The sequence below is a fragment of the Hippopotamus amphibius genome, chromosome X (assembly GCF_030028045.1).
Source record: "Hippopotamus amphibius kiboko isolate mHipAmp2 chromosome X, mHipAmp2.hap2, whole genome shotgun sequence".
Classification (NCBI taxonomy): domain Eukaryota; kingdom Metazoa; phylum Chordata; class Mammalia; order Artiodactyla; family Hippopotamidae; genus Hippopotamus; species Hippopotamus amphibius.
Genome location: NC_080203.1, coordinates 65,914,193 through 65,926,496, shown reverse-complemented (window position 1 = coordinate 65,926,496; position 12,304 = coordinate 65,914,193). Strand labels below are relative to the sequence as shown.

The 12,304-nt window shown below is 32.1% G+C and overlaps 1 protein-coding gene across 1 annotated transcript; it reads left to right on the top strand.

Annotated features, from left to right (window-relative positions):
- Positions 1–256: 256 nt before the first annotated feature.
- Positions 257–11,769, top strand: CYLC1 (cylicin 1; the record flags this gene model as incomplete). Its single annotated transcript, XM_057717623.1, has 5 exons — positions 257–318; positions 3,996–4,036; positions 5,580–5,698; positions 7,245–8,927; positions 11,740–11,769. Coding segments are annotated over 5 exons (1,935 nt in total), but the record flags the coding sequence as incomplete, so codon positions are not given.
- Positions 11,770–12,304: the final 535 nt, after the last annotated feature.

The window sequence follows — 12,304 nt, the reverse complement described above, 5'->3', positions numbered from 1 at the left end:
TGAATTTCAAATGTTAAACTAACCTGAAATAAATCCCATTTGTTTGTGATAAAATATTTTCTATGTATTGGATTAGATTAAATGTTTAAGGACTTGGACATCTATGTTTATGAGAGATATAGATCTGTAAATTTTTTTCTATTAATGACCTCATCAGATTTTAGTATCATGGTTATGCTCTTCTCATAGAACAAATTGATAAGTGGTTCCTCATTTTCTATTCTTTGGTAGAGTGCTTGAATAATTATTACTATCTCTTGTTAGGTGTTTGGGAAAGTTAATCAATGAAGACATCCATACTTGGAATTCTCTGTGTCGGTAAGTTTTTAATTATAAAGACAATGTCTTTTGTATACATACAATAATTTATATTTTCTATTACCCCTTAGTTCAGATTTCATGTGTTCTTTTTTAAGGAATTTGCCTATTTCACCTAAATTTTCAAATATATTGGCATAAAACTTTCATTTTCTTTCATTTCTTTCTGTTGGTATCTTTATTGATTTTTTCCTCTTACATATATTGGCTTCAATTTTCTGTTCTATTTCTAGCTTCTTGAAATGGATACTTAAGACATTGATTTTTCAGCTTTTCTTCTTTTCAAATATACAAATTTAAAGTTATAAAGTTTTAAACAGGTTTTTACATCCTACAAATATTTAAATATTATATTTTTCTTTATGCTATTCAAAATAGTGCTCAAAATACTTTCTAGTTTCCATTGAAATTTATTCTTTATGCCATAGTTTGTATTCTTAATTTCCAGTTGTTTAGGTATTTTTTTAGTTTTCTTTTTGTCAATGATTTCTAGATTTATTCAACTGTGGTTAGTAAGCATGCCATATGATTTCAGTACTTTGAAACTTATTGAGATGTGTTTCTCGCCTAGTCTGTGGTCACTTTTGTTAAATGTTCCATGTGAACTTTTAAAAATGTATATTGTGCAGTTGATTGGTGTAATGTCTTTATACTGTGTCAAGTTTTGTTAATCATGGAATTCAACTTTTCTATCTCTCTACTGATATATATTTATCTTCTTGGTCTATTAGTTACTAAAATAAGTATGTCAAAGTCCCCAACTATAATTGTCAGTTTGCACATTATGACTTTTCCTTTTAAAAATTTGGCTTTATGTTTTTTAGAGCTATGTCAGTGGGCACATACAAATTTAGAATTATGACATATTGGATTGAGTCTTTTACCATTATAAAATATCTCTATTTATTTTTATTTATCTTAAAGTTAACTTTGAAATTAGTTTAGCTCCATGAGTTTATTATCCATTGCTAAACACAGTGTATCCCTTCCCTGTGAAAAAAATTAATTAACCATTATGTGTCCTTATGTTTTAGGTGTATCTCTTAAAATCCACTGTGACATTTTCATGTTTTAAGTGGTGTACTTAGTCCATATACATTTCTGTGGCAAGAACACTTAACATGAGAACTATCCTCTTACCAAATTTTTTATGTAAAACGCAGTATTGCTGACTATAGTTACAGTGTTATACAGAAAATCTCCATAACTTATTAATCTTAGTCCCTTTGATTTAATGTAATTATTTTATATTTGGATTTAAATCTAACATTTAAATTTTTGTTTATTATCTGTCCCATATTTTATGTTCTTTATTTCTCCTTTGTTGCTTTCCTTTATATTAATCAAACATTTTAATTACATTTCCTTCTCTATTATCTTATTTTTATGGCTTTCATTATTCTTTTGTGGTTATCTTAAAAATTAAAGCATAACCCTTTGATTTATTGATGTTTATCACAAATTAGTATTTTTACCACTCCCCAGATAATGCAAGCTTCTTATAACACCTTAACTCCACTTATTTCACCCACCTTTATACATTATTACTACCATAAATTTTGTATTTTAATTTTTTATTTTATTTTAAACCCAGCAGATTATCATTATTATTTGTATGTACTTAATATTCATGTTCTGCAACTAAATATTTGCTGTTTTCATGCTCTTTATTTTACCTTAAGTGTGCATCATCTTGGGTCATTTCCTTCTACCTGAAGAATTCTTACTTGTATTTGTTTTAGTGCTTTCTGCTGGCAGTACAATTCTCACAGTCTTTATGTAAAAAATGTCTTTATGTTCATTTTTGAAAAAAAAACTTTTCTGTGTTAAAATTCCTAAATTTGCAGGGTTTTTTTGTTTGTTTGTTTGTTTGTTTGTTTTATTTTAGAACTTTAAATATATCCTTTCAGTCTCTTCTGGCTTCAATTACTATTTTTTTCCCTTTATGTCAAGATATAGATTCAGATCACCTATGTATCAAAGGAATATACACATAATCATTTATAGCACTAAGAAAGTACACTTTGAAATGAATAAAACTTCTCAGAGGTTTAACTATATTTGAATTTCCAATAATTTGTGACTGAGGCCACATCTACACAAGGCAAGCATGTTGGCTGAATTTTCCCATTTCTCACTGTTCCTTGATTGCCTTTTCTAGTGTTTTCCAAAGTGAGGTTCATGTGCAAGACAATCTATTGGAATGTAGGAACAGGATATTAGAACTTCAATTTATATATTTTACATCATCTCTCAAAATTTTTTATCTTAATATATGATTTATAAGGTATATCATTACAGTAGAATATGAATTATATACACATCACAAGTATTCAGTTGTGCTCAAAAGAAAGTTTGAAAAAATTACTTTAGACTGTAGGAAAGAAGTCAAAACCAATACAGGTGCAAAGCATTTTTCCCAGAATGTGAAAGCAGAGAGCCAGACAGCATGTTAGACTTCCAAACTGTTAAATTTCCAGAATCCCAGGTCATATAATCTTCCAGCTACTCTATAGAATGAATATGGTTTTAACACAGACTAATATACCATTGATCTACTTTTTTTTGGAAAAGCATAACCACAAGCTTGGACTATTTCAGAAATCTATGAAGTTTCCTTTTTCAAGACCGTTCAGAGCAGTGACTCTTAACTAGAAGTGAGTGTACAAATAACCTGGAGAGTTTTTAAATATAGGCTAGATAAAGCCACACCCAGAAATTCTGCTTCATGAGTCCAGGAGCAATTCTAAGACGTGTTTACATTTTTAAAATGTCAAAGTTAATTTTAATGATTACCTCTAATTGAGAACCACTGGACTATACATATTTTTTTATTATTCAGTGTTTCCAAAATCTTTCCTAAGTAATTCAGTAGTTATTTATGATGAATATGGGCCAGACTTTGTGTTGGTACCAAAGCTGTACGTAGGAAATGAAAATAAACTTTACTTAAATATCAATACACTTGGCAACTTTGATTTTAGTTTGTTTTTACAAATTTGATGGTTTATGTCAGTTAAAAATCAAGGTCTAAGGTATATATGTATTTGTGTAAGTACAATCTCAGAATTAGCAATGGTCACAATCTACAGTTCTTACTAATTAATAAGGAAGTAGTATTTTAACATAAATAAAAGTTTAAAAACACACAAAATAAAAAATATCCCATAAGAAATAAAAATAAAAATAAATTATACCTTGTGTATCCTTGATAGACAATAATCATTAGTTTTTTAATTTAAGTTCTAAGAATATTAAAAAGCTGTGGGTTTTCTTCAGAATTTATTTAGTGAATTTAGAAAATATATGGTTCACTAATGGTTTAGACATTTTCACTAGAGGATTGCAGGGGGAACTGCTTCAATTTACTGTTCTATATAATTAAATAAGATATTTTACACATTTTAGAATTTTTCAAATTAGTGTTATTATTTCAGCTTTGGTCCATAGTTTATTTCTGTTCAAGTTTCTGAAGAAAAATACAGTCTTGTTCATCTATAACTTGATTTAGAGGAAGGTAATTGTGATGTGAATTATAGGTAGACATTCTTAGATAATGGATTTCAGAGAATGTGTAAGATTTCTCAAAACATTACTATTAAAGGCATCTTAGTAATAATAGTTATTATTATTATTAGCCATAGTACAAATTCAATTAAAGCATTTTTTTTTAACAGACGAGAAGTAAACATCAGAACATATGGTAATTCCATACCAAGTAAGAATTTAGTCTTTGGAGTTCAATATTATATAGATTATATTTGAAAATAATTTTAGGAAAAATGAATAGTCTCTTCCATTCAATGTGATAAAGTTTAAAATGCCCTGAATTTTTGTTAAAATTTAAGAGAAACATGTATATAGTTATGTGTGTGTGTGTTTAAAGTAATTCTGGCCTTGATGTGGGTTTGTACTAGCTATTTTAAAAGGAAATATTTAGTTTGTTCTTCCTCATAAAAACCTTTTTTAAACTTAAAAAAAAAGCTTAATTGCATAAGGTTTTCTTCTCTCTAAAATCCACAATTACAAAACACAAAGTAGAGAAGGAAAATATAGTCAGAAAGATGAAAATGGACAGTCCAGGTGTTAAAAAGCTACAACTTTAGAAGAGTTCTCTTTGGTGTATTTAGCTGAAATCCACTTGCACTGCTACAATTTTTATCCATTGGTTCTAGTTATTCCCTCAGGAAACACGTAGATGTAGTCTCTAACATTGTAATTAAAAGCATGGACTCTGGAAGCAAACTATGTGTATTTGAATCTTAACTCTTCTACTTACTTTATGATTTGGGGGCAAGCATTTTAACTTCTCTCATAGCTTTATTTTTCTACATCTCTAAACTGGAGACAATTACAATTTATATTACCTAATTCAAAGGGTTGTGATGATTAATAAGTTGATATATATGAAGTGCTTAAAACACAGTCCAGCATATAGTAAGCACTATATAAGTATTACCAGTTGCAGCTATCCTATTATTACTATTCCTACTACTCTTTTATATAACAGCTCTTTAAATATTTGAGTATAATGATCACATCTCTCAATCTCCTCATCTCCAGGAGAATTATCTAAATTATCTCAATAGTTCCTCTTTTGATAGCTTCCAGATAGCTTGATCCCCCTGATCACTCTAATCTGCATGCCCTCAAATGTATACATGCCCTCTCTTTAAATAAGAGTCTCATAACTGAATGTAGCATTTGAGTCTTTGGCCCTGATTTCTATGACTTGGGATGTCATTGAGGTCAGAGCAGAACTATAAAAGAAACACTTAGATTTAATCAATCAAGATTTTTACTAACTATGCTCAGGATTGTGCTAGCTATTATGGGGACTATAGAAAAATAAGTCATATTTGCTGCAATCTAACAAAAATGATATAAAGAAAAAAAAACAAAATAGTGGAGATGATGGAGATGTTTGGATGGAAACAGTGAATCTTTCTCTATTTTCCATTTCTACTGTTTGTATTATTGTAACTATTATGATTTAAGTAACCATCTGTGAAAATTGCTTTAATCTGGAAAATAAAATTACAAATGTCACTTTAAACTTAATTTGATGCTAAATGGAGAAATCAGTTTTTATCTTTCCTAACTGATATGCAAATAAACTACAAACTCCACAGGGAAAAGATTATATTTTGAGTTATAACTTAGTTTAACTTAAACAATATATTTCTTGCTCAAGAATAGTTCAGGGCTGATGAAAGTCTGGCTATTAACTGCAAATTATTTATTATTCTCGCTCATTTCAGTCAGTGAATCAAGCAGAAAATTGTGGAATCAACAAGACGTCACTTTAACATTTCCCAAACCACCCCAGCCAGGTAGTAAAAAGAGATTAAGACCTACAGAAATACAAATCACAGTTCCTGTAAGTATTGACAAGATCATTTTTTAACTAAATCTAAGATGATACAATATATAAATATAAATAAAATATATATAATTTGAATTTTGCTACCTACTGGAAGAAGATATTTTTAAATTTATAATTCCCTATATAGCAGATTGTCCTCAAATGCCTCAGGTTAAACTTTTATTTATACATGGTTCTCCATTTCAAATGTATTATAAGCCTCATAGGCTAGGTAAGCTGGAGAATCTAATGTTGCAACTGATGGGATCTCTCAGGAAATGCTTACCAGCTGCAAAAAATATAAAATTTGAGCCTTAGAACAGGAGCCAATCTTAATAAGATTTCAGGGCCTCTCTGTTTTCTTTAATCTGGCATTCAAATATTAGACACTTGGAGATTCAAGTATCTACTGCTTTTATATACTGGAGTTATTCTATCAACTAACCAAAAGAAAAGCTAGCTTATGGAGGTCACCCATAGTGATATCAAAATATGTTGTAAAAGCATCTCCCAAAGCAGAGATACAGTCAATGCATTTATTCAAGGGTCATTTGTTACATCTGTAGAGATCCAAGTTTCATGCTTCTCTTCATGGTCTTCCTTTAATTCCATATAATAGTTTCACTGACTGGTGATATCCCTACTAGATAGTTGAAGGAATATAAGAAGTAAATGTAAAATTAGTCTGTGTGACCACTATGACAACCAGATTTGGCAAATGTTTGGGTGGGAGTAAAAAAAATACACTACTGCTAGACTAATAAATGTGGATAAAGCATTTGTTTTATTTTATGTCTTTGTTTTTGGCAGTACCTCACAGCAGGGATCGTAGGCTTTCAACCTGATGAGATCTTGAAAGTAGGTATAGAAAAAAGGCTAGGCCTGAAGCCTACAGAATTGTAGCCTATCATAAGAATTATGACAACCTTCAAGGGCATCAGCTTATTTCTGGTCTGACTTGGGGCTGAAGGGTACATGAAATGTTCCAAAAGATTTCTCCCATGAAGAAGTCCAAAAGGAACCTCCTATCAATTGTGAGGACAGAACCTAAAATGTCATGGATCATTGTGGGCCTGCTCTCATCCTAATATGAATCACTGAGGAAATCCTAAGGTTCCTCCTAAATTCATTTTATTTCCAAAGTAGAGTTATCTCACAAACACACACAGAATGTTGAAAAGGAAAAACAAACAATTTAGTCTCTCACTTTGTCTCAGCTTCTCCTTTCCCCTCTCCCCATATCCTCAAGCATGTTCCCTACATCTGTGTCTTTATCCCTCCCCTGCCATTGAGTTCATCAGTACCATTTTTTAAAATTCCATATATATATTTGTGTGTGTTATATATATATAACATATATATATATATGTTATATATATATATATATGTGCATGTGTGTGTTAGCATAAGGTATTTCTTCTTCTCTTTCTGACTTACTTTACTCTGTACGACAGACTCTAAATAGATGGTTATTGAAAAGCTGGACTATTTTTATGTTTCAATATAAAAAGATATAACTCATTCAAGAAAAGCTTACCATTATTCTAACCAATTTTTTCAGAGACATGACAAAAGAAATTTACATGAAGCTCAGAAGCCAGCTCATATATGGATAAGGCATTCTTTAAGAAAAAAAATTCAAAGGCCGTCTATTAATTTAACCATCAGGAGACAGGCTTCATTCAAACATCCTTACACTCCTATAACCCATTCTAAACAGGCAGTATCTAAAAAGTCCAAAGATGACAAAAAAGGAACAACTCTGAAGCAAATTTCCAAGAAAGATACAGGCCCCCATGAAACAACCCTAGAATCCAAGAAAACAGTAAATGATGAGAAACTTAAAAGAAGAAATAAAGCAGATAAAACTCCATCAAAATCATCACATGAAAGTCAACTATCTAAGAAGTCAAAGTCCAAATCAGAAACAAACCCAGAATCCAAAGATTCTAAGTCAGTCTCAATAAAGGATCAAAAAAAAGATAAGAGAGATTCAAAGTATTTCAAGGAGATTGATTTTGAATCCATCTGTACAAAAAAGTATTCTAAGAGCTCAAAGAACAGTTGTGATGCCAAATCAGAGACTTGCTTAAAACATAGTTCATATATGGATTTAATGATGTATTTAGAGGAGTCGGGTGCTGAATCCATGGATTTTGATATGTGGTTAAAGAATTACTCACAGAATAATTCAAAGAAGCCTCCAAAGAAGGATGCAAAAAAGGATGCCAAGGGGAAGAGCTCTGATGCTGAATCTGTAGATTCAAAAGATGCAAAGAAAGATAAGAAAAGTGCAATGAAAGACAGCAAAAAGGATGCAAAGAAGGATGCAGAGTCTACTAATGCAGAATCTGGAGATTCAAAGGATGCAAAGAAAGATTCAAAGAAGGGTAAGAAAGAGTCAAAGAAAGATGACAAGAAAAATGATGCCAAGAAAGACGCCACATCTGATGCAGAATCTGGAGACTCAAAGGATGCAAAGAAAGATTCAAGGAAGGGTAAGAAATATTCAGAGAAAGAGGACAAGAAAAAAGATGCCAAGAAGGATGCAGAGTCTACTGATGCAGAATCTGTGGAGTCAAAGGATGCAAAGAAAGATTCAAAGAAAGATGACAAGAAAAAGATTGGCAAGAAGGATGCCATGTCTACTGATGCTGATTCTGAATCTGAAGGGGATGCAAAAAAGGGCAGAAAAGATTCAAAGAAAGGTAAGAGAGGTTCAAAGAAAGATGACAAAAAGAAGTCTGCAGTGAAGTCTGAAGAGTCTACTGAAACTGAGTCTGATTGGGAGTCAAAGAAGAACAAGAAGGATCCAAAGAAGGTTAAGCAAGATTCAAAAAAAGATGCCAAGAAGGATGCAAAGAAGGACATAGAGTCTAGTGATGCTGAATCTGATGTGTCTTCCAAGAAAGACCTAAAGAAGCCCGAAACTTTCAAAAGATCAGATGCTGAATCTGATGAGTCACTATATAAACTTGGGCCTAAAAAGAGAGTTGATGAATCAGATGCCACATCTACAGATTCAAAGAAGGAAGCACTGGAACCAAAGAGAGAATTCAAAATGCCATCCAGAAGGGCTACATTCAAAGAAAAAGGGAAAAAATTAGGTACAGGTAGAGTTCCTCCATCAAGAGAAAGACCACCACTCCCTCCTTGTGAGCCATTACTGCCATCACCTAGGGTCAAACGTCTCTGTCGATGCCAGAGGCCTCCTCCACTTCCAAAGCCAAGATATGCTCTTTTGGTATGCTTATTCTGTTTTAATTTTAAAGAAAATTGAATTAAAAATGAAAGATATTTTTAAATTTTGAATTTATATTTTCTCTAAAGAATACTTCTCTTTTACTGGAATATTGACAAGTTTGGGGTTCACAGATGATAGAGACGAAGAGTACTTCAAAATGACTCAAAATAGTTGCAAAACAAATGTTGAAAAGCTAAGGATAATATTTATACTGGGGCAGAGAGAACTGGTTTGTGATTTAAGAAAATATTGATAATTATTTGTAAAAAAAATCATATTGCAGAAGTAGTTAACTGTTCTATACTTAAAGGGCAGATTTTAGTGAGATATAAAGACATTTCCTAGGAAGTGGCTGAATATAGTAAAAACAACCAAATTTAGGCACAGCAGGATAGAATATAACATACTAGGATTCTGATATGCAAAAAACATATTTAATTATTTAATTATCTAATTCATATTTTTATGAACAGTTTTCTTACTAATAATTGGGGTAAAAAATTAACTTGCTGGAAGTAACTAGATTTTCTTTGGTTTATAACAGTCTCTTCGAGGTTAATCCAATCTCTCTGGAGGTAAATATGCTGTAAATTTAAAATTTCTATTTCTCTCCTTCAGAGGCTCTCCCTTTCAATCCCCTTTCCTTCAAAACCTGGCTGTAAGGGGAAGCTTAGATAGACATCTCACTTTGGATGGAAGGGCTGCTCTTCCTATTGTTGTCCTCCCTTGCAGGCTCTCTGATCTTTGGTTGAGGTGTAATTCATTTGCATAGTTTCTGGGCATCAGTCTGTGTTTCCTCTGCTTTTGCACAGTGTTAGTTGTCTATCTCAGCATGGTAGGTCTGATGCTCTCTGTCCTGCTAAATTCAAAACTTCTTTAGATATGGTTGGGTCTTGACCTTGATATTAATTTTCTCCCACCCTTTCTCCTCTTCCTCCCTGTCCCCCTATTCTTGTTTTTCCTTCTCAAAGGGCTTCTGTTTCCTCTTCTAGACTGATGGGAATCTCCCTTTACCTTGTAATCAATGTTTTTTCTATCCTTGGCTTATAATAAAACTTTATGTGTTGATTTCCATTTGCTCTCCATATGTTTTCCATTTGTGGGAGGGATTTATAAATCCCTTCTCTCTCTCTCAAAAGGCCTGGATTTTAAGTCCATTTTTCTCCTGGCAGACTCAAATTTCAGCTTTGAGACTCAAAGCTGATTAATTACTCCACTGTTTAGGGCTCAGTCTTAGGGGTTTAGTCACTAGAGCAACAAGATTTATAAGGAACGAATATATACTGGTGGATAATTTTTAAGGTAAATGAGAAAAGGAGACCCTCAAAAAGCTGAATTCTTTTCCAAAAGCAGGTTTTATGAAAAATAAGTAAAATACAAGAAAACAGTACAACAAAATCCTTGGAGCTGAGGGTTAATTTTAATTGTAGAAAAGAACTTTCAGGGTATGTACTAGCCTTGTATACATTCACACCATCTCTTTAATAAACTTCCATATACATAGCTACCACATAGTTAAGGCTCTTCCATTCCTACCACTTCTTTAAAACTGCTCTTTTCAAGATTTCCAAATACCCTCCTGTAGCCACATGTACTGGACTCTCTTCTCTAATCATGTTATTCTATGATCCAGCAGCATATAAACCAACCTCTTTCTCTTTCCAAAAACACTTGCTTTACTTGACTTTATGCTCTCTTGTTCTTCTTTCCACTTACTGGTAGCTTTTCACTACCTTTACTATATCCTACTCTTCCTCACCTTTAATGTCAGGATGATCTAAGACTTGGTCCTGGACCTTCTCTATCTAAAATGCTCATCCAATTCAATAGTTTTAAATATCATCTATGTATTGATGACTCCAAAATCAATGTATCCATCTTTGGTCTTTCCAATGAGTTCCAAATTCCTACTTGAAAATTCACCTACTTGAAAATTTTAGTGTAGTCTACTAGACATCTCACACTTAACATATCTCAGTAATACTCTTAATCCATCCCCAAACCTATTACTCCCCAGTATTCTCCATTTTAATAAATGGCACCAGCATCCACCCATTTAATCTTTTAAAATCTGGATATCATCTATGATTCTGCTCTTTTTCTCATCCCCCACATATAATCAATCAGTAAGACTTGTCTGCTTTACCTCAAAAATATCTCCTGAATCAGTCTACTTCTTTCATCTCAATCACTACTACCTAAATGATCCTAATCATCATCATAATCTTTGCTGGAATACTGCAAGAGTTCCTAACTAGTCTTGCTACCTCTATTCTCCACTGCTTAAAACACTATAGTTTCCCATTACATTCAGAATAAACTCAGGCTTCTTACCCTGGCTTTTAATGTTTACATTATCCAGCCTCTATCTATTTTCCACCCTCACCTTGAACAAATTTTCCATTTCATTATATGATCTAGCCAAACTACCTTTCTTTTTGTTTCTCACACACACCAAGATTGTTTTGTTGCCAATATTTTGCATATGCTCTTCCCTCTGCTGGAATGCTTTTCCCCAGATCTTTGCATGACTAATCCTTCTCATCATTTAGTTTTACAGTTTAAATATTATCTCTTTAGAGAAGACTTCCCTCATTAATTTATCCTATGTAATCCCCTCCCACAACAAATGTCCAGTCACTCTTCTAACCTTGAATCCTACTTTATTTTTCTCCAAAGAATGTATCTTTATATAAAATTTATGTTTATTCATTTGTTTATTAATTATATTCACCATTAGAATTCAGGCTCCATGCAACAGTGAACCTGATCTGTTTTTTTTTTTTTTTTTTTTTCATTTCTGCATCCACAGTTCAAAAAGCAGCACCTGGCCTACATTTGATTGGTTAAGAATTTAATGTCTCTAAAAGAGCTGCACATCATATCACACTAGTGGGCTTTCTGACATCCATTTTTCCAAGCATTTCTACTCTAGCAATATTAGACTAAAATGAACAAACAGCAAGGCATTTTGGAAGGGAAGAAGTCACAATAGTACAAGTTACATTCTAAATTGATGTCTGAAAAGAAAACGTATGTATTCTTCTCATTTATGTGTAACAAATTTATGACCAGACTGTGTTAATGCATCTTAGGTCTCTTTTATTATGAGCTTGAAAAAACATGCCCTTATTCCTCCAACTGGAGTCCTACTGATTCTCGCAGCAGCTTATAAATGTCTAGTGTATTATTTCAGGGTCAGCTCTGTTTATATTCCTGGATTAAAATAATTCATATTTGAAATTATGTTTGTAAAGCTTGACATTCTCCTCAATTATGAATGAAGAATTCTGTATCTTTCACTTACTGGGGTAGAAAACTAGTGTTACATTTAGAGTGTTTTGTTTTCCATTCTAATATTTTTTTTTCTATTTTTT